This window comes from Cetorhinus maximus, chromosome 5 (assembly GCF_964194155.1).
Source record: "Cetorhinus maximus chromosome 5, sCetMax3.hap1.1, whole genome shotgun sequence".
NCBI lineage: Eukaryota > Metazoa > Chordata > Chondrichthyes > Lamniformes > Cetorhinidae > Cetorhinus > Cetorhinus maximus.
The window spans coordinates 159,165,661-159,189,291 of NC_135883.1; the positions used below are offsets into that span (position 1 = coordinate 159,165,661).

Sequence of the window (23,631 nt, forward strand, 5' to 3'; positions counted from 1 at the left end):
AGGGTGAGGGTCAGCACTGTGATGGGACTTCAGGGAGGGTGCCTCCAGATTCCTGCACAGAGGTTTCTTCGGGGCTTGTTTGGAGGTGCTGGGCTGTGGACTCCATCGGCTTTTTGGCAGATGTGCTTGCGCAAGCAAGGGGAGATAATTAGTGCATGGCAGTGGCCTGTGAAAGAGAACATATCATTCACAGCATAGTTGTCTGTTGTGAAGCGTTCTCAAAATTCCCACATTTTTAAAATCATCAACAAGTATATGACTTTTGGACTTTTAAACTGCTGAGTTAAGTGTAAAACCCTGCAGACAGAAGGCTGGGCCCATGAAGGCCTGGGGCTGCACATGCCCGGGCGTGTTGAGTGCAGTGTGGATTGTTTTGCCTGAAACCAGACAACGAGAGGAGACAGAATACGCATTCTTCCCTTTAATACAATCAACCCAGAGAAAAACTTCACCTCACACGAAACTGTAGCCCATCAAAAATCTTGCATAAATAATCAAAGGCACAATCAATTCAATTATGCGTACCCATCAATACTCCACACATACAATGGCTTTCAGTTTAAAGCTAGTTACCAGGCAGGAAGACAATGATAAACATCATGTGAGCCCATTAAAAACAATGAGACATCAATCACCTGGGGAATCCCACCAAAATCAAACAAAGAACTAACCTTGATTTGGATTCCAATAAGAAATTCGAAAGACAATATAACTGGGCAGTCAGTTACGAGAGGGAGAGAGGGAGAAACCAGCTAACAGAAGGGTAAGCGGTTTTGAAAGCTGACACAGGACAGTGAGCAGTTGGGAGCGGTTGAAACAGAGTTTAAGCAAGAAGATTTGGAGGTTTGTAGGCCCGCAGGCAACTTCACGGCGAGGGGCATGGGGTGGCAGGCTCAACCGAAGACAACAAGGCCGCAACCGCAGCCCTCCACGAAGACCGACCACCTACAACCGCGCCCTCCACCCAACTGAAGAACCTTCGCAGATTCCACAGAACAGGAACACGTGGGGATGGCAGACCCCAGAGGACACAAAGAGCGTACCCCAAAGCTGCAACCGGCTTACCTGGCTGGATTTCGAACTGTCAAGGAACCCTGGTTGGTGAGCATGATCCCTGACCTCTCCAAGATCAATTTAGTTAGGTTTTGGGGGTGGGACCAGGGTAAGGGGATTAGTAGCGTGATTTTCCCTCGTTATGCCGTGTGTTCCCCATTCTTATCTAAGTGTACTTTATAAATCTGTATAATCTCAGTGTAATCCTAATGTTATAAATTCATTTGTGACTTCAATAAACACAGTTTTTTTTGCACCAAAACCAGTTGTCTGCTGCACCTTGTCACAACCCCCAAGTAAGTCCAAGGTCTAGAACCCAGGGAGTGGGAGCGATTCGGACCGCTCAGAAGTCAGAGGTGAAGCTGACTCACACCACCACCTCCTACAGTTGGATGTTGCACTGCTGGACCCTCAGTTGGTAGAGCACCGCTGACCTCACCGTCAGCCAGGACCGGTCCAGATCATCACCGGCCAGCTGGACGGCTCTGTTTTCAAAGTCCATGAGGACCTTGATTTCGGGCAGTCCACCAGCGGTCTCTTGAACCAGCTGTGAGTGATGGCCCTGTGGGTCTGCGATGCGTTTGTGAGTGTGTGAGTTGAAAGTGATGAGAAGAGTGAACTGTCTATTTTTATTCGTTCATGGGATGTAGACGTTGCTGGCTAGGCCAGCATTTATTGCCCATCCCTAATTGCCCTTATTCAGAGGGCATTTTTAAGAGTCAACCACATTTCTGTGGGTGTGGAGTCACATGTAGGCCAGGCCAGCTGAGGACAGGAGATTTCCTTCCCTAAAGGGCGTTACTGAACCAGATGGGTTCTTATGACAATTGACAATGGACAATGGTTCATGGTCATCATCAGAACTTCAATTCCAGATATTAATTGAATTAAAATTTCAAATTCCACCATCTGCTGTGGTGGGATTTGAACCGGGTCCCCAGAGCCGGGGGGATTACCAGCCCAGTGACAATACCACTACACCACCGCCTCCCCTAATTACCCTGGCAGAAAGGAGGAGATCTTTCATGCTCTTGCGGCACTGGATGGCTGTTCTCTATTGAAGGGCGTTGGCACTGCCAACTGCTGCCACCACCTCCCAAGCTGGGTTAGTGCTGTTGATGCCCTTCCTGTGGCCAGAGTGGGGGAAAGGACATCCCGGGAGCCCCCAAGGCATCCAAACGGTGCTCGAGGGGCGCGTCGCTGAACCTGTGGTCTGCAGTCTTTTCCGTTTCAGGGCCATGTCTTAGGGGCGGCAATTGTGGTCTGGAAGCACTGAGATGTGTGCCTGCAGCTGGACTTTAAATGTGGTGCCCGGCGTGATGCAGCGGTGGGGTAATTGTGGGAGGGCGAATGACAGCCCACCCACCATGGAAATAGCGCATTTCCCGGGAGTACATAAATAATGTGGTGGGCTTCGGATGATACGGCGTGAAAACCCACCATCCTTTTACCTGCCTGCTTCCGCACTGAGTGCAAATCTGGGATGATTCCACCCCATATGTGGGAAACCTTCCAATTCTGGGAGTATAACATCTGCAAATATCAAAGAAATAGCCCAAGTGGCACTTCTACCCACTGGGAACAAGTGAACAAGGAAGCCTCTGGGATTGACAATGGGGGGATTTTTCGGTCAGTGTCTCAGTCTACACACTAAGTTTGAAACAAGACAGATCAAAGATCGAAAGGTTGTTTTCTATCCTTTTGTTATTTTGAGGGAACATTTGATGTACCTGCAGCATTAGAGAAATGTGAATAATTGAAAAGTCTCTCCAGGCCGGTCTCTATTGCTCGATTCATATCCATTCCACGAACCGTTGTTTCAACCCATTGGATGTATTGGAATTCTTCCTCTTCATAATTCTAAGACAAAAAGGAGCAGAATGTATTACCCTATGACACAACTGAACTCCCTCTGTAAAGCGTCATTGTTGAGAAGGCACCCTAGTTTCCCAGGTGCAGTAGCAGCATTCATGTCCTGGATGGGCTGGGATTGAAAGAGAGTTAGGGGGTTTTGATGGAATTCTTGGCATTAACACTTTCTGGTTCATTTTCCTTTTTTTTTCACTCTTTCATCTTTAGCGTTTCCTGCACTATTGGCCTTGCTCCTCCCCTTGGGTTTTCAATAAAAAAAAATAGAGAGTGTTATTGGAAGTCTTTTACACTGAGTCACGTCCCTCTGAGTGTTCTCAGGGCCAGGGAGAGAAGTGCTTCTCCTCTTTTTGGGCCCCTTATTCCCAACACCACTAACGCCCCACATGCTTACCCCCACCACACCATTCCCCCCTCAATGATGCATGATCATTTATCCCCATTCAACATTCACCAATTCATTCACCAAACAATCACACTAAGGTCCCAGTAAAATTGTAACTCCCATTGTTGGCATCTGGTTGTAAATATCATCTGGTATTTATGCAGAATGGGTCATTAATATTAAGAGCTACAGTGATACAATGCAGTGTTAGTTTGTGGGCACCCGAAAGGTGATCCCACCATGACCATTAAACAGACCAGAGATTACAAATTTTACTTTAACAGCATCATGCAATATATCCCATTAGTTATTTATAACACTGCAGACGATAACACTGATTTTGTTCAGCCCTCATTATAATATTCTGCGTGTTGTACCTTATGGAAGTGGTGACAGTAAATTAATATTTGTGGAAAGATTCTAAACTTGCATCTCCGATAAACTGCACAAGATCTTTTTCATTCTATGGAAGCAGTAGAAGACTTTATTCTGCCTTAGGTGCATGACATTATTCAATATAATTATTTCACACAAGGGGTCTTACAGTCATAGAGTCATAGAGGTCTATAGGACAGGAAAAGGCCCTTCAGCCGATCTTGTCTGTGCTGGTCAAACAAGTACTTAAGTATTCTAATCCCAATTTCCAGCACTACGCTCTTGTATGCCATGGCATCGCAAGTGCACACCCAAATACTTCATAAACGTTATGATGGTTTCTGACTCTACCACCTTTTCAGGCAGTAAGTTACAGATTCCCACCACCCTCTGGATGAAAAAATTCTTCCTCACATACTCTCTAAAGATCCTGCCCCTTACCTTAATAGATTTTACTTTACCAGTAAACTCACATGATAGAAATATCAAATACCTCCTTGTCAATAAAGTGGAATGATGGCACAACATGGTCTTCACTGTCAGTGAGAAGCATTGGAGCCCTAATGTGTCTCTGTGCAATGCAACATTTAAGAAGCTAAAGGACAAAGTCTGAATGGTTCACATTTGTATTTGTATTTTCTTGTTCAGCAAGTCTGAAGACTCTTCTGATTGCTGCTTCTTACTGTGATATATTTTAATATCTAGTATGCAATACAAATTTATCATGATATTTCAATGCCTCAAGAAACTCATAAAAGCACCAAGACAGAGTGAGGTAATAGGTAAGTAGATAAAAAGACAAGATTGAAGTCAATGGAAAAGACTTTTGAGAATCATGTAGAGTGTAAAATAGGTTACAGATTCACTATGAGCCCATTACGCTCTTGTGTCCTTGTAATTTCACCCCACAAAGTCTGCTCACAGTAAACTTCCATTGGCAAAAAAATAAACAGAACTCCAGCAATGATTCAACTTCCTGACGGCAAGATAATTATGGATGATAAAGGCCATCTTGACCAGCTTATTGGATCCATCCAGCATGACACACAAACATACTATTAGGAGCAGGAGTGAGCCATTTGGCCCATTGAGTTTGCTCTGCCATTCAACAACATTCCCTAAATGATAACAATAATTACAACTCAAATGCACTTAATTGGCTAGAAAGTGATTTGAGACATTGTGAAAGGTGCTGTACAAATACATGTTTAACTTTTTTCATTACACCTGCATTCAGTAGGCAGAGTGACTGTAGCAATGGTGATATTGCTGGACCAATGCTGATTCTCTTAGGATAATTAATCTCAGAGCAATCAACTAGTGTAGGCAAAGTGGCTACAAAGAAAACACTACATTTACAAAACAATTCGACTCTGTAACAATATAACCTTGCCATTCTGACTTCACTGGCACCAACTCATAGTATACTTTAAATGGAATTGGTCCCTTGTATGATAATGCCACTATCCAAGGGTTTGTCAATCAGACATTTACCAGCAGCTCAGAAAAAAACGTATATTGAATCGTTGATCTGAATGTTTCAGAGTAGAATGATACATGGTACAAGCATTCCGTACGGCCATCACTCAAGAACTGGATTGATTTCCCTGCCCCCAGAAGCTGTCGTACAAGTTGTGTTGAGCACTGAATTTACAGCCTATCCACAGGTTCAATGTGATGTTGCATTTCATTTCTACTAAATAAATGTGCAAATAGTATTTTTTTTAAAAATTCTACTTGCTTTTGAGATGTGTGAAAAACAGGGAAATTAAGTGGAAAAGTGTAATTAATAAAGAAGAATCTCCAAAAGGAAAAAAAAGTGACAGCAATTTTCAGTGTGACCGAGCACTGGAGTGTGACCTCAACAGAGTCCCGAGAGTTTGGTGAGTTTAGGTAACATAAATCTCATTCTAAATGTCTAATAATGTTTATATTTAGCATTTAACATTTAACTGCCAATTCTGTTTAAATTCTAAATCTCATTCAGGGGCCCAAGCAGGGAGAGAGTAGCTAACCACTGGGGCACAACTGTAGATAGCTTGAAATGTTTTTCTGTACCTGGGCTCAGCTAGTGCCATTATTTTCAGAGCACATGAATTCAAACATTTCAGTGCAACTTAGCACTGGAGTGTGACCTCATCGCACTGCTGGGAGTTCAGTGAGGAAGGGAGGAAGGTGCAGTTCTGCTTTTTCTCACTTTTCCACCTGTAGGAACTGGTTCTTGCTCTACTACATGGGAAGGAGCTAGCTGTTTGGTGAGGATCTGGTCAGTGGTTCAGGTCTATTCTATTCCTAAGGTTTAAAATAGCATAGGAACTGGTGGTGAGATTAATAGAATACATAAAATAAAATAAATAATTCAATAAAATAATTAAGTAGTTAATTAAAACATATAAAGAAGGCAGGGCAGGTGATGTGACACAGCTGCAGCATGTGGGATCTGGATACCACTGTCATCCAGGGCAAACATGAAGCCATTCAAGTGGGGGGAGCTAGAATGAATATAGTGATAGTCGGGGAGAGTACAGTGAACGAGACTGACACTGTTCTCTGCAGCAAAGAATGAGAGTCCAGGCAGCTGTGTTACCTGCCTGGTGTCAGGGATAGGGCTATTTGCTCAGGGCTGGAGAGGAACTTGCACTGGGAGGGGGAGAATCCAGTTGTCATGGTCCATGTACCAATGACATGAGCAGGAGAAGGAAGGAGGTATTACCTAGTAAGTGTGAGGAACTAGGCACCAAATTAAGAAGCGGAACTCCAAAGGTGATAATCTCCGGATTATTACCTGAGCAATGTGCAAATTGGCATAAAGGAAATAAGATTAGAGAGATAAATGTGAGGCTCAAAGACTGGTGTGGGAGAGGTGAGTTCCAGTTTGTGAGGCAATGGCATCAGTACTGGAGAAATTGGGGGCTTTATCGCTGGAAAGGCATACGTGCTGGGACAAGTGTTCTAGCGAGGCGCATAGCTAGGGAAATAGAGAGGGATAAGCTAAATAAAGGGGATCAGGGATCAAGCTTGGGTGGATGTTGAAAATTAAGGCATAGAGTGAAGGCAGGAGAGCCAATTAGCCACATGGGAAATGAGGGTTAGAGAATGGCAGGGACAGAGAGAAAGAAAACCTAAAATACACCAACAGTCAAGGCTGGATATTACAAAGATAACAAAAAGACAAAACTAAAGGCTCTGTATCTGAATGCACATAGCATTCAGCACATAGTAAATCAATTGATAGCGCACATTGAAGTAAATAAATATGACCTGAGAGTCATTATGGAAAATGGCTGCTGGGATGACATGGATTGGGTTCTGAATAAATTAAGGGCAAATGACATTCAAGAAGAATAGGAAGCTCGGTAAAGGTGGAGGGGTGGCACGGTTGATCAAGGATGGCATTGGTGCAATGGTTAGAGATGACCTTAGTTCAGGAGATCAGAATGTTGAATCGGTTTGTGTGGAGATGAGGAATAGTAGGGCAAAGAAGTCACTTATGGGACGGGTCTACAGGTCACCTAAAAGTAGCCACAATATAGGACAAAGTATACAAGAAGAAATATTGGGTGTTTTTGATAAAGGAATGGCAATAATCATGGGTGACTTCAAACTACATATAAACTAGAAAAATCAGACTGGCAGTATTAGCCTGGATGAGGAGTTCATGGAATGCATTCGAGATAGTATTTCAGAGCAGTACATTCTGGAATTAAACAGAGAACAGGTTATATTAGACCTAGCACCGTATAATGTGGTAGGATCAATTAACGACCTCAGAGTGAAGACACCCTGAGGTAGCAGTGACCACAATGATTGAATTTTACATTCAGTTTGAAAGGGAAGAGAGTGGGTCTAAGACTCGTATTGTAAACTTAAATAAGGGTAACTACTTGGGCATGAAAACTGAACTAGCTGAAGTGAACTGGGATATTAGGCTAAGGGATAGATCGATAGAAAAGCTGCGGCAGGCATTTAAGGGGATATTTCAGAATACTCAGAATAAGTATATTCCTACTCTAAGGAAAAATTCTCAAGGGAGGACCGATTGACCATGGTTAACTAAAGAAGTTAAAGAAAGCATAAAACTGAAGAAAAAAAGCCTATAACGGTACAAATTTGAGTGGCAGTCAGGTGATTGGTCAGAATACAAAGAATGGCAGCGAAGGCTAATCAGTTGAAAGAAATTAAAGTATGTGTGGAAGCTAGCTAGAAATGTAAAAATGGATAGCAAGATTTTCTACAGTTAAACAAAGGAAGGGGTTATCAACAGTGCTATCAAGTGGCACTTGCTTTGCAATAATCTGCTCACTGATGCCCAGTTTGTGTTGCACCAGTGGCACTCAGCTCCTGACCTCATTACAGCCTTGGTTCAAACATGGACAAAAGAGCTGAACTCCCGAGGTGAGGTGAGAGTGACTGCCCTTGACATCAATGCAGCATTGACCGAGTGTGGCCCTAGCAAAACTGGAGTCAATGGGAATCAGGGGAAAACTCTCCACTGGTTGGAGTCATACCGAGCACAAAGGAAGATGATTGTGGTTGTTAGAGGTCAGTCATCTCAGCTGCAGGACATCATTGCAGGAGTTCATCAGGATTGTGTTCTAAGCCCAACCATCTTCAGCTACTTCATCAATGACCTTCCTTCTAGCATAAGGTCAGAAGTGGGGATGTTTGCTGCTGATTGCAAAATGTTAAGCACCATTCGCAACTCCCCAGATACTGAAGCCGTCCATGACTTTTGCGCTACACAATGACCATCTCCAACAAGAGAGAATCCAACCATTTCCCCCTGATGTTCAATGGCATTACCATCACTGAATCCCCCACAACTGTCAACAACCTGGGGGTTACCAATGACCAGAAACTGAACTGGACGAGCCATATAAATACTGTGGCTACAAGAGCAGGTCAGAAGCAAGGAATCCTGCAATGAGTAGCTCACCTCCTGATTCCCCAATGCCTGTCCACTACCTGCAAGGCATAAGTGAGGAGTGTGATGGAATACTCCCCACTTGCCTGGATGAGTGCTGCTCTCGCAACACTCAGGAAGCCTGACATTATTCAGGACAAAGCAGTTCACTTGATTGGGATCACATCGACAAACATTCACACCCTGAAACATTGATGCACAATAGCAGCAGTGTGTACCATCAACAAGATGCATTGCAGTAATTCACCAAGGCTCCTTTGACAGCACCTTCCAAGCCCATGACCACTACCATCTAGAAGTACAAGGGAAGCCGACACCTGGAAGTTCCCCTCCAAGTCACACACCATCCTGACCTGGAAATATATAGCTGTTCCTTCACTGTTGCTGGGTCAAAATCCTGGAACTCCCTTCCTAACAGCACTGTGGGCGTATCTACACCAAATGTACTGCAGTGATTCATCACCTTCTCAAGGGCAACAAGGGATGCGCAATAAATGATGGCCCAGCCAGCGAAGCCCGCATCCCATTAATGAACATAAAATAAGCTTCCACACAAAAGCTTTTGCAGAAAATAAAAACGCAAAGTGTAGCTGGTAACATATTAATATTGAAAGAGGATTGGCTGGCTGACAGAAAACAGAGAGTATGCATAAATGGGTCTGTTTCTGATGGCAGGATGTGATGAGTGGGCTTCTTCAGATCTCTGTGCTGGGGCCTCAGCTTTTTATAATTTATCAATGGCCTCGATGAGGGGGAGTGAAGGCACGGTTGTTAAATTTGCAGGTGATAGGTAGAAAAGTATGTTGTGAAGAGGACACAAGGAGTTTGCAGAGAGATATATATATATAGGTTGAGTGAGTGGCAAACTCTGGCAGATGGAATGTAATGTAGGAAAATATGAAATTGTTTACATTTTGGCAGGAAGAATAAAAAAGCAGAGTGTTACTTAACTGGAAGACGGCTGCAGAATTCCGAGGTGCCGAGAGATCGAGCTGTTCGAGTGCAGGAGTCACAAATAGTTAGTGCGCAAATAAAGCAAGTAATTAAGAAGGCTAATGAAATGTTATCCTCTAATCCGAGAGAGGTTAAACATAAAAGTAATGATGTTTTGCTTCAGCTTTACAGGGCATTGGTGAGACCACATCTCGAATACTGCTGCAGTTTTGGTCTCCTTATTTAAGGAAGGATGTAAATGCATTGGAGGCGGTTCAGAGGAGATTTACTAGATTAATACCTGAAATGAGCAGATTGTATTACGAGAAAAGGTTGGACAGACTGTGCTTGTTTCCAATGGACTTTAGAAGGGTGAGGGATGATTTGATTGAAGTATATAAGATCCTGAACGGCCTTGACATGGTGGACATGGAAAGGATGTTTCCTCTTGTGGGTGAGAGCAGAGCTAGGGGGCACTGTTTTAAAATTAGGGGTCGCCCTTTTAAGGCAGAGATGAAGAGAATTTTCTTTCTCTCAGAGGGTTTCTGGGATTTCAATTAACTTTTTTTTGCCAAAGCTACAACGAATGATCAGGAATAGTCCTCCCCAGGGACATTTTAGTCCCACAGTGTGACCACATTCTGCTAGATTTTAAACAGGATGGTGCAGGGTGGGATGAATCTAGGATGGAGCAGGGATTTGTAAAACCTTCCTTTAACCCAGGCTTGTCCAACCTTTCGGCTCCGGGGGCCACATTTGCATATTTTTCACACTCAAGAGGCCCATGAGCAAATTTCAGAAAGATAAGATTTGGCACAACAATAAAGTGATTGTTTTTAAAATCTGAAGTTTCAAGGAAAGAAACATTTGGTGAGTGGATTAGTGATAGTGACCACAACATGGTACAATTTAAACTTCTTATGGACAACGAAATAGACAAGTTGCAAAAAAATGTTTTGGATTGGGGGAGAGTGCATTTTAGTAAAATAAGGCAGGATCTGGCCAAGGTAGAATGAGGAACTCCTGCAGTGATGTCCTGGAGCTGAGATGATTGACCTCCAACAACCACAGCCATCTTCCTTTGTGCTAGGTATGACTCCAACCAGTGGAGAGTTTTCCCCCTGATTCCCATTGACTTCAGTTTTGCTAGGGCTCCTTGATGCCACCCTCAGTTAAATGCAGCCTTGATGTCAAGGGCAGTCAACTCTTTTGTCCATATTTGAACCAAGGCTGTAATCAGGAGCTGAATGTCCCTGGCGGAACCCAAACTGGGCATCAGTGAGCAGGTTATTGCTAAGCAAGTGTTGCTTGTTAGCACTGTTGATGGCCCCTTCCATTGCTTTACTGATGATGGAGAGTTGACTGCTGGGGCGGTAATCCAAAGATTCACAAGCCTTTGAGTGAGGAAATTTCTCCTCCTCCTTCTCTCAGTCCTAAATGAGTAACCTCTTATCCTGAGTCTGTCCCCCCGTGTTCTAGGTTTCCCAATCAGGGGAAACAACCTCCCTGTGTCTGCCCTGCCAAGCCCCTTCACAATCTTGTACGTTTCAATGAAATCACCTCTCACTCTTCTAAATGCCAGAGAGCATGCTCCAATTTATCATTCCTCTCATCATAGCACAACTCTCCGCATCCCAGAAGTCACCCCCCGTGAATCTTCATGAATCGCCTTTAAAGTGTGTACATCCTTCTTTCGATCAGGAGATCAAAACTGTACCCAATACTCCAGGTGTGGTCTCCCTAAAGCCTTGTACAATTGGAGCAAGACATCATTATTCTAGAACTCCAAACCCCTTTCAATAAAGGGCAACTTAATGTTTGATTTTCTAATCATTTGTTATACCCATATACAAACTTTCTGAGTTTATTGGATTAAGGCACCAAATGCTTCTAAATACCAAAATGGAAATGTTCTTTATACCAATTCAAAAGTTAGAGCCATCGAGGCCTACAGCACTGAAAAAGGTCCTTCCGCCCATTGAGTCTGCACCGGTCAAACAATTACCTAACTATTCTAATCCCATTTTCCAGCACTAGGCCCATAGCCTTGTATGCCATGGCATTGCAAGTGCACATCCAAATACTTCTTAAATGTTATGAGGGTTTCTGCCTCTACCACCCTTTCAGGCATTGAGTTTGCAGATTCACACCACCCTCTGGGCAAAAAAATTCTTCCTCACATCTCCTCTAAACCTCCTGCACCTTACCTTAAATCTATGCCCCCTGGTTATTGATCCCTCCACAAAGGGGATGAGTTCCTTCCTGTCTACCATATCTATGCTCCTCAAAATTTTACGCACCTCAATCATGCCCCCCTCAATCTCCTCTGCTCCAAGGAAAATAACCCCAGTCTATCCAAACTCTCCTCATACGTAAACCTCTCCAGCCCAGGCAACACCCTGGTAAATCTCCTCTGCACTCTCTCTAGTGCAATCACATCCTTCCTATATTGTCGATTCCAGAACTGTACGCAATACTCTTAACTATGGCTGAACCAGCATTTTATACAGTTCCAGCATAACCTCCCTGCTCTTTTATTCTATGCCTTGGCTAATAATGGCAAGTATCCCATATGCCTTCTTAACCACCTTATCTACCTGTCCTGCTACCTTAAGGGACCGGTGGGCATGCACAGTAAGGTCCCTCTGGTCCTTGGTACTTCCCAGGGCCCTACCATTCATCGTGTATTCCCGTGCCTCATTTGTCCTGTCGAAGTGCATCACCTCAAACTTATCTGGATTAAATTCCATTTGCCACTGATCAGCCCATCTGACCAGCCTGCCTATATTCTCCTCACTATTTACCACCCCACCATTCTGATGACCCTCTGATTTTCTTCTTATCAAAGCGAATAGCCTCACACTTGCTCACAAAATATTCCATCTGCCAACTTGTTGCCCAGTCACCTAACCGGTATATATCTCTTGGCAGCAGAAAAGACAACACAACCTTCGGAACACCCGGTCATAGCTGCAGAGAATCGTATCGATCCACTGAACTGACCCCGAGGATGTAAACTATCAAGTACAGTGAATTGGTCAGCCTTTAGTCCCATTAGTTTCTCTAGTGCTTATTTTCTTCTATATTAATTACTTCAAATTCCACACTCTCTTTCATCCTTTGGCTCCCCATTATTTTATGTGGTAAGCCGTGGATGGACCAGTATTCCCGGAAAATTTATTGTTTCTCAATGGAATGTGGTTTCACTGAGAATTTGGATTTATTTCTTTAAATGTTTACCACAGTTTATCAAAACCCCATAGCTCTGTCTGTCCATTATCCAATCCCCTATTCATGTTAATGGCTCACAACATCCGGGGAGTGATAATCACCTTCTGATGCCACTCCGCTCCTTTTCACTCACCCAGGTGTGGGGGAGGGTCAGGATGTCAGGAAGGGTAGGGAGCAGTGAGAGGCAGGGGGTATTCAGGGGGGGTTTGGAGTTCAGGTGATAGTCGACGGGACTGGTAGGATAGTTAGTTCAGTGTGGGTTAGTCGTAGGGTCATCGAGATAGGAAAGGGGTGTGGTGGTTTGGGGATAGTCAGGGGTGGGATGTATTCAGAGTGTTTTGGGATAGTCATGGATTGGAGGAGTGGGGGAGTATAGTGTTCGAAGGGGTGGGGTGTGGGGGTTAGTCAGGGGGTTGTGGTGTAATCAGGGAGTGGGAGGGTCACAGGATAATGGTTGGGGGTGGTGGTGAGCGGTCAGAGTGATGCAAGGTCTTTCTGTCCTCTTTCTGTCCATTATCCAATCCCCCATTCATGCTAATGGCTCACAACTCCACTTTAGACCCACTGCTGGAGACGGAAACCCTGATATTCTCACGACACAAGCTGACAGTGGAGACCAATCAGCTGACAGCAGCTCATGTATAAAATGTTGTGGAGGAATAAAATACATGTATAATTGTGCATGATTGTGAATGAAATGAAATACACGTATAATTGTGAATGAAATAAAATACACGTATAATTGTGAATGAAATAAAATACACGTATAAATGTGAATGAAATAAAATACACCTATACTTGTGAGAGAAATAAACTTAAAATACATGTATAATGAAATTACTGTAGAATGTCCCCAGTCACGCAGCCAGCACATAAATAAGCAAATCAAAGGGCCAGTGCTACCTTCCCAGACTAAGGGGCTCCGGATGTCAGATACGGTGGCAAAATCTAAGAGGAAAAAAACTATTGTGTGTGCATTGCCCAGGATATGTAACCAATTAGCACTATCTATTTGCTGAACCATCAACATTGTCCTGTCTATTTGCTAAACCATTGACATTGTCCTGCCTATTTGCTAAACCATTGACATTGTCCTGTCTAATCGTTAAATCATTAACACTGATCGCTATCCTTTGAAGCCATTTGAAACTATTGTAAATGCCCAAGTTTCTGTCACAAACCTTTTGCTGTATCGAAGTTTTCAGTATATGGTTTGAGTTGAGATTTCTGGCAAAAATTGTAATTTGAAGGTAGTGTAAAGATAAAACAGGGCTTGCATTTGTTTGAGATGAACCAACCCTTGTACCACCCCCTTGCAGACTAGTAGGGAATAACCCTCATCATCAGCTTCCAAGCTGATTGGGATTAATACAACTGACGTTTCGGGTCCACATGACCCTTCAACAGAACTGAAGTACAGTTAGGAGAGAGGTGAAATATAAGCTGGTTTAAGGTGGGGGGCGGGGGGAGAGAGAAGTTGAGGGTGGGGTGGTTGTAGGGACAAGCAAGCAGTGATAGGAGCAGATAATCAAAAGATGTCACAGACAAAAGGATCAAAGAGATGTTGAAGGTGGTGATATTATCTAAGAAAAGTGCTAATTAAGAATGGATGGCAGGATAGTCAAAGTACAGCTCTAGTGGGGTTGGGGTGGAAAGACTAACAAGGTATTAGTTGTAGATTTAAAAATAATGGAAATAGGTGGGAAAAGAAGAATCTATATAAATTATTGGAAAAAAAAAACAAAAGGGAGGGGGAAGAAACGGGGTGGGGATGGGGGGAGGGGGAGTTTAAGATCAAAAGTTGTTGAATTCAATATTCAGCCCGGAAGGCTGTAAAGTGCCTAGTCGGAAGATGAGGTGCTGTTCCTCCAGTTTGCGTTGGGCTTCACTGGAACAATGCAGCAAGCCAAGGACAGACATGTGGGCAAGAGAACAGGGTGGAGTGTTAAAATGGCAAGCGACAGGGAGGTTTGGGTCTTTCTTGCAGACAGACCGCAGGTGTTCTGCAAAGCAGTCGCCCAGTTTGCGTTTGGTCTCTCCAATGTAGAGGAGACCGCATTGGGAGCAACGAATGCAGTAGACTAAGTTAGGGGAAATGCAAGTGAAATGCTGCTTCACTTGAAAGGAGTGTTTGGGCCCTTGGACGGTGAGGAGAGAGGAAGTGAAGGGGCAGGTGTTGCATCTTCTGCATGGGCATGGGGAGGTGCCATAGCTGGGGGTTGAGGAGTAGGGGGTGATGGAGGAGTGGACCAGGGTGTCCCGGAGCGAACGATCCCTACGGAATGCCGTCAGGGGGGGTGAAGGGAAGATGTGTTTGGTGGTGGCATCATGCTGGAGTTGGCGGAAATGGCGGAGGATGATCCTTTGAATGCGGAGGCTGGTGAGGTGATAAGTGAGGACAAGGGGGACCCTATCATGTTTCTGGGAGGGAGGAGAAGGCATGAGGGCAGATGCGCGGGATATGGGCCGGACACGGTTGAGGGCCCTGTCAACGACCGTGGGTGGAAAACCTCGGTTAAGGAAGAAGGAGGACATGTCAGAGGAGCTGTACCACTAGAGCTGTACCTTGACTATCCTGCCATCCATTCTTAATTAGCACTTTTCTTAGATACTATCACCACCTTCAACACCTCTTTGATCCTTTTGTCTGTGACATCTTTTGATTATCTGCTCCTATCACTGCTTGCTTGTCCCTACAACCACCCCACCCTCAACTTCTCTCTCCCCCCGCCCCCCACCTTAAACCAGCTTATATTTCACCTCTCTCCCAACTATACCTCAGTTCTGTTGAAGGGTCATGTGGACCCGAAACGTCAGCTCTTTTCTTCTCCACCGATGCTGCCAGACCTGCTGAGTTTTTCCAGGTAATTCTGTTTTTGTTTTGGATTTCCAGCATCTGCAGTAGCTTTTTGTTTTTATCTCTGGGATTAATACATGCAAGTTCATATTCTAAAATTCTGAGAAAAAGATATCACTTGAAATTCAGAAGGATTCTAGGAAAACCAAAAGACACAAACACAAGGTCTAGATGGTTCCAATGGATAAAAAGGGGTTTCTTATGAAGAGATGAATTAAATATTAAAGGAATTCTGCTTTCCAAAAGCACTGGAATTTGAATTGGGGAGAATCTTGAGATGTAAAGTGCAGTGTAATTTAACAGGTTACTTTTGAATCACTAGGATGCTATCTAAGATAAAGAATGTGTCGATAAACATACGGAAATTATGACTTGGATACAAATCATTACACATGAAAAAGAGGTTGTTTTAATATTCATAGTGTAAATTACAGTTCTTGCAAAGTTTAAAAATTTGAGGTTTGGTTCTTGATAAAGTTCTCAAAAGGGAATTTTCATTTTAAAAGAGTTGACAACAATTGGCACTAATTCAAATGCTGCAAGCTTTTGTGTTTGTAAGTCTGTTCCCAAAATATGAAGCTAAGCTCAAGACCTTGGCAAAGTTTGGCAGAAATCCAATTTTTGGCGGAGTTAATGAATCTGGGATAATTCTAAAAGAAAAGGGGCAGATACAATTTAGTGAGTTACTTTTAAGACAATAAAATCTTTGAGAAGAAGAAAAGGAAGCAAAACATGTCAATACCTGATTTCTGTTTTAAAACTGTTATGAGAATACTTTATTGGATTGTAAAGTCTCTCCGGACAACCTGAACAAGATAAGATGGTAGCTGTTGCAAGTGTAAACTGGTCTGAGGAAAGTAGGAGAATGAGTCAGGGAAAGAGGACATAATGTACAAACTGTTTAAGGGAAATGAATTTGATAATCTGGCCATCATCTGAGGCATTGGAACTGCACAGGGGGAGATATGCAAAGATCTAGAGACAGAGATTCCCATTGAAATGGAATAGTTAATATGGCCTAAAGAGTAAGGAAACATTTTAAACAATCAAGACAATAGAGAAACTGAACTCAAGAGAACCTTAGGATGATCATGGTCAGGGAAGAAAACTTAGAGGTAAAACTATGAGGAATCTGTAGTTCAGGAATTGAAATGTAAGGAGAAATAATACTTAACAACAATTTACCACAAGATGGATACAGGTAAAGGGAAAGCTGGAAAAAGGCTAAATAGATGTATTACTGATTACATTAATGTGCCTGTGAGCTACAAAAAGTAAAACCATAGGATTAACACCTTGATGGTAGGCAGAGTTAAGCGGTTCCCAGAGAGAACCATCACTGGAAGTGAAAATACTGAGCCATTGAAAGATAGGATAAGAAGATGCACTGTAGAGTTGTTTAAGGAATTGAGGTCTGACATGAGACAGCAGCAGGAGGGAGTAAACTGGAAGGAGTGGGGGTGCCTGGATTCAGATCAAGGAACTAATTTCACAGGGAGAGTCATTAAAGAAGCGTGCAATCTTATGGAGATTAAACAGAAATTCCATATTCCTTACCACCCCCAGAGTCCAGAGATGGTGGAAAGGATGAACTGAACTTTAAAAAAAAACATCAATCAAGAGACAGGGAACAGCCCAATATTCTAATGCACTTTGGGCTACCCCAAGCAGGACCGACAGATTCACCCCCATTTGAAATGATAACAGGTAAGGGCCATGCAGTTGCCTGAATGCATTATAGTAGGAGGTGTAGGGCCACAGAAGGGAAAAATACAGGACAATGTAAGGGAATTAAGTAGGCAATTACATAAGTTGAGAGAGGAAGTTAGAGACTGACAGATGATTAAGGATATGGAAACAGGCAAATCCAAAGAGCAACAATGGACCATACAAGGTAATTATGACAAGTGATACATGCACACTTGTAGATATGAGAACGGGAAGTAAATGGAGGCATTACACACAGTTAAAGATACATGACAATTGACCAAGCGGTAACCCAGAGAACGGGAGCCGATGTTAATGTCTCCACAGACCTACGATCCTGGTCGTGGGCCTATCAGTACTGGGAACAAGGTCGGGGATCGTCAATGCTCATCCCGCACCGCAGGAGGAACTTTGGTACAGCATGGACAGTGCCGAATGCGACACGCAACGGGGAATGATAAATGTAACATTAGGAGAACAACTGCTTTCAAATTGTAGTAAGGGTTGCTTCAGATCGAGCATGGGAGGTCTGCCCAAAAGAGCCACTACCCAGCCACCTCCCACCTCTACTTTCACAGTCTGAGTAGCGATAATTGAAGCCCCTCAAACCACACCGACTGATCCATCTTGTCCGACTAAGCATCCAGGACTGACGAATGGTTTGGTACTGGTTAATCAGAAGCTTTGTATGATAATGTACACCATGAGCTGGTACCCGTAGTCTTGAATGTATCCGGTGTCGTCCTGCCCCAATGGTACTCAACCCATACCCAAGCACTCTATACGGCTCTGACGCGCCAGTTGATGACTGAAGCAGTTCAGTTCAATGGCGAGATGCGATCAGGCTTGGGAGGGAACTGCGTTAAGCGCAGCCTGATAAATGATGCCGCTACAATATTCAATATAGGGACATCATTGGTTAATCCAAAGTCTGGCTACCGTGCTCGAAAGTCATACGGGGACTATCAATAAATTAATTGAAATAAGGAAAAATATTTCAGACAAAGCGAGCAGAAATGATGTATGCAACACCTATGGATCTTGGGCACTGGAACAAGCCCGAGAAAATTTAAGACAGACTAAAGAAGGGGTAGTCCCCTTTATGGGTAACTAATGAGCATTTATTGAATCTCTCACGACACAGTAATCATGACTTGACCGGTTGCCAACTCAGGGGTTTAACACGTGTAGAATGAATGTTGAATGTATAGTGAATAGTAATATGCTAATAGGCATTGTATTAGTAATACCTGTCATACCTATGTCAATGACATAACCCAGGCAAGACACCCACAGTGACTGCTGGTACAGGACCCCAGCCATGGGGCCCATTTGTACACCTACAAATGGACTTTATACAAGTGGCTAAATGTATGGAATATAATTATGTTTTAGTTCTAGTATGTTTGTTCTCACGATGGGTGGAGGTGTATCCCACCCGACGAAATGATGCTGTTGTTGTTGTAAAATTGTTGTTCATTTTACTGCTAAAGTGATAAAGGAACTGTTGAAGGCCTAACAATGCGACCATCACCTCCCTGCCCCCTAGTCTACTGGAGAAATGGAAAGACAAAATGGTATTCTGAAAAACAAACTAGCTAAATTATGTGAAGAAACCAGTTTGAAAGGGCCTGAAGCTCTACCCTTGGAGCTCATGACTGTGCTCTCTCACCCTAACTGTCTCAAGAGCTTGCATATAAAGGTAGTAGAAGCTCAGAAAAAGCCCACCATTGAAGATTGCCATCAATACCAGTCCGGGGACCTAGTCCTAGTAAAGACCTTCAGGAGAAAGAACTGTTTGGAACCTCGATGGGTAGGGCCTTTCTAAGTCCTGCTCACCACCCAAATGGCCGTAAAGGTTGAAGGACGCCCTTGTGGATCCACGCATCGCACGTCAAGCAGACGCTGACCTCGGACGGAAGTGCTTGTACAAGAATTTTAACTGAGCCGTCAGAATGCTGACTCTGATTTGGATCCTATCCTGCGTGGTCCTTGCGGGGGCCTGGAATACCAATTCTGCGGTTCAATGAATGCAGGCCGTAGCCTCGCAAGTTCATCGGACTAAATGTTGGATTTGTACTCATTTTCCTCTATGCAAAACAGCAGCTGAATTGCATGAGAGGGTGGAAAGGACTCTACCTTGTGCTGCTAACAACTCGAACGGCCCTGAAGATTAAGGGGAAGGAAGACTGGGTCCACGCCACTCGTTGTAAAAAACATTGTCCGGCAGTCCTATAACCGTCGTTATCAGTGAACTAATTTGCATTATGTATTGGATACTGCTTTTTGCTATATTCTGTCTTTTTGCTATAATTTGTGGGGTGTACCCAAAGGATTCTCACCCCAACACCTTTTTGTCTTTATGCTGCACCTATGGTAGAGAGGTAGGACAGGGCGCCTATTGGATATGCGCCCAGATTCCCCAACATGGGAGAGAGACGGGTAATTGGCGTGCTAAATGACACTGAGTATGCTGACGTTCGAACTTTTAATATTGTAACACCGCAGCACAATATGTTTAGGGGTTGGTTCCGTCGCTCTCCACCTGCCAATGGGTGGAACTATACAGAACATGGGATTAGAATTAGAGCCCCACTAGAGCCGGTAAACACCACCTGTTGGTGTTCCAACCTTACACTCAGCACTTATGATCTGGGACGAAGCTCCTGTCATACTACAGTATCATACATCTTTGACCTATCTGTCCGAAAGCCCGCCGGTACTGAACATCCACCAGACCCTCTTGATGGTACATACTGGGTTCGTGGAGATAAAGCTTACCCCTGGTTGCCTGGGATGCCTCAACTATCCCTTTTCTCTAATGTGCCTGTAGGAAATTTGGAAAAGAACGAAACCACTCTCACCTGGAGGGGCTGTTGCTACCTAGCATACTTAAATCCCTATCTTCGCCATATAGGTAAATCAGATATGCACCCACATCGGCGCCTACATCGCCGTGGCATCTCGGAATCTGAACGATTCTGGATGATTGCTTTGCCCCCTTATGGATCGGCTCGTAATTCACGTGAAATTATCAACCTGGCAGCTGCGCTTGAAAAAGTCGCTAATTCAACAGCTGATGCTCTGATTAAAACACAGAAGCAGATCTCAGCCAGCACCACTGAAATGATAGCATTACGCCAAACCGTATTACAAAACAGGATGACCCTTGACTTCCTTCTCGCTGAAAAAGGTGGCACTTGTGCTATGATAGGCGCAGAGTGCTGCACTTATGTACCCGATGTCTTTGAAAATATCACTGACTTGGGACAGCATGTCATGGACAAGGTACAAGAAATAAAGAAGGCTGGGGAAAGTTCAAGCAATTTTTATAAAAGAGATTCTCAGTGGTCTACAATACTAGGCTGGTTTTCCGGTTTGGGAAGTTGGTTGTTATACTTTTTAATTGGGATAGTCGGAGCATGTATCATAGGGTGCTGTGCATGTGTTACTTTACGGATTTGCTACTCCCAGATTATCAATAGTGTCTCTACTGGATTAGGGGTTGCCCCAATCATTCCCCAAATGATGTGCACTGGCTCCAGCGAAGCCCACTGGTGGGGAGAGAAAGTTTACCCTTTCAGGGACCGGCCTTTTCCTCATGGTTATGAACCCCTGTATGATGATGAAGATATTATTCCTCACTGGTGTTAATCTAAAAGAAAAGATTAATGAGGAGGGACTGTGGAGGAATTAAATACATGTATAATTGTGAATGAAATGAAATACATGTATAATTGTGAATGAAATGAAATACACGTATAATTGTGAATGAAATAAAATACACGTATAATTGTGAATGAAATAAAATACACGTACAAATGTGAATGAAATAAAATACACCTATACTTGTGAGAGAAATAAACTTAAAATACATGTATAATGAAATTCCTGTAGAATGTCCCCAGTCACGCAGCCAGCACATAAATTAGCAAATCAAAGGGCCAGTGCTACCTTCCCAGACTAAGGGGCTCCGGATGTCAGATACGGTGGCAAAATCTAAGAGGAAAAAAACTATTGTGTGTGCATTGCCCAGGATATGTAACCAATTAGCACTATCTATTTGCTGAACCATCGACATTGTCCTGTCTACTTGCTAAACCATTGACATTGTCCTGCCTATTTGCTAAACCATTGACATTGTCCTGTCTAATCGTTAAATCATTAACACTGATCGCTATCCTTGGAAGCCATTTGAAACTATTGTAAATGCCCAAGTTTCTGTCACGAACCTTTTGCTATATCTATGTGTGTAAAGAGGTGTTAGTCAGAGACTGGTTCGCTCCATTGTGTGCGACTAGGCTCTCCGTGATATCACGGCTTTAATAAAGACTTCCTAGACAAACCTCCAGGGTCTGAGTGTTCACTCCGTTTTTCCGCGACAAATGTTAATGAAACCCAAGGACCAATTTCAGCCCAGTCTCATGTTTCAGGGTTGGGGTGTGCACTGTCGGTGCACCACAGGTTAATTACCCCAAAAACGGGCATTGAATAATTTCCCCTGGTACAAACATGACAGAACGCAGTAAACTCTGAACTATACTTACCTTGTCCACAATGACTTCTGCGGGCTCAGTGCAGTCATTTTCATCACAGAAGTTGTCCACCTCATCCTGTGCAGCAAGTTGCTGCCAGAAGAGGACAGACACAGTTAGGAAGAGTCTCAGCATCCTGGTGTCCGCTCAGATCACTGGTGAATGCACTGAATGACTCTCAGCACCTTCAGGTGGATCTGCAGATTGAGCAGAGAGCTCAGGTCTTTTTATACTGATTTATGAAGATGATTTTGAATAAAGTTAAGCAGCAGGTAGCAACATCTTGTGTTGAAGAAACGCACTAGCTGATTCATTATGGAAATGTTAGTTGAAGTGAGAAACCATTAACTCTCTGAGTGCCGGTTCCCGGGAAGTCTGAACACTCGGGAAGCTATTTTACAATTGATTCCAGTTCACACACTCAGGATTGTCAACCCTCCCTGTTTGGGAGTCGCCTGGAATGGAAGATTGATCTGCCGGTCGCTGGTGTTAGTGACCCGGGAGAAAACAATTTCACATTCGGGTTTCATGTCTGCACAGTTTCATTTCTTGGGTCTCCTGCATTGGCGGAAAGTGGGAACCCAGTGGCCATGCTGCACTCCAACCACGGGACACACCACCATTTCCTCACTGAGTAGGTGAAGCTGGTGTGGGTCTCACTGCCCAATGACTTGAGCATTTCACATTGTTCCTGTTTGTTTCTTCCCCTCCTCTCCTGAGGTAACTGAGACTGGCTGAGGTTCATAACTCTTGGTAACAACTCCCACTGAAGTCCAGTTCCTGACACTGCCTTGGGTTCGCTGATGATTACACGATGTTCAGCAACATTCGCCGCTCCTCAGATACTGAACCAGTCCATGTCCAAATGCAGCAAGACCTGGATAATGTCCAGGCTTGGGCTGACAAGTGGCAAGTAATATTTGTGCCACACAAGTGCCAGGCAATGACCATCTCCAACAAGAGGGAATCTAACCATCGCCCCTTGACGTTCAATGGCATTATCATCACTGAATCCCCAACCAGCAACATCCTGACCTGAAATTGAACTGTGCCAGCCATATAAATACTGTGGCTACAACAGCAGGTCAGAGACGTGGAATCCTGCGACATGTTACTCACATCCACATTCCCCGAAGCCTGTCCACCATCTACAAGTCACAAGTCAGGAGTGGGATGGAATAGTCCCCAATTGTCTGGATGAGTGCAGTTCCCACAACACTCAAGAAGCTTGACATTGTCCAGGACAAAGCAGCCTGCTTGATTGGCACCACATCCACAAACATTCACTCCCTCCACCATTGATGCACAGTAGCAGCAGTGTGTATCAACTACAAGATGCATTGCAGGAATTCAGCAAGGTTCATTTCACAGCACCTTCCAAATCAACAGCCACCACCATATAGAAGGACAAAGGCAGCAGATAGATGGGATCACCACCACCTGTAAGTTCCCCTCCAAGTCACTCACCATCATAACTTGGAAATATATCGCTGTTCCTTCACTGTCGCTGGGTCAAAATGCTGGAACTCCTTTCCTAACAGCACTGTAGGTGTACCTACACCACATGGACTGCAGTGGTTCAAGTAGGCAGATCACCACCACCTTCTCAATGGTAACTAGGGATGGGCAATGAATGCTGGCCTAGCCAGCGAAGCCCACTTCCCTTAATGAAAATTTAAAAAAGTTTTCCTGGCACTGCCTCTCACCAGGTTACTTTATCCTTGGCACTGCCTCTCACCGGGTTACTTTATCCCTGGCACTG

The 23,631-nt window shown here is 43.9% G+C and overlaps 1 protein-coding gene across 1 annotated transcript in view; it reads right to left on the minus strand.

Moving 5' to 3' along the window:
• The window catches only part of LOC144680390 (heme-binding protein 2-like), a 34,493-nt gene extending 12,438 nt beyond the window's left edge, over positions 1-22,055 (minus strand). Inside the window, exons 1-2 of the mRNA XM_078541359.1 lie at positions 21,882-22,055; positions 2,784-2,913 (exon numbers count right to left, since the gene is read on the minus strand). Coding sequence (XP_078397485.1) covers positions 2,784-2,913; positions 21,882-22,004 — 253 coding nt within the window. The 5' untranslated portion in view covers positions 22,005-22,055. The remainder of the gene's footprint in view (positions 1-2,783; positions 2,914-21,881) is intronic.
• Positions 22,056-23,631: the final 1,576 nt, after the last annotated feature.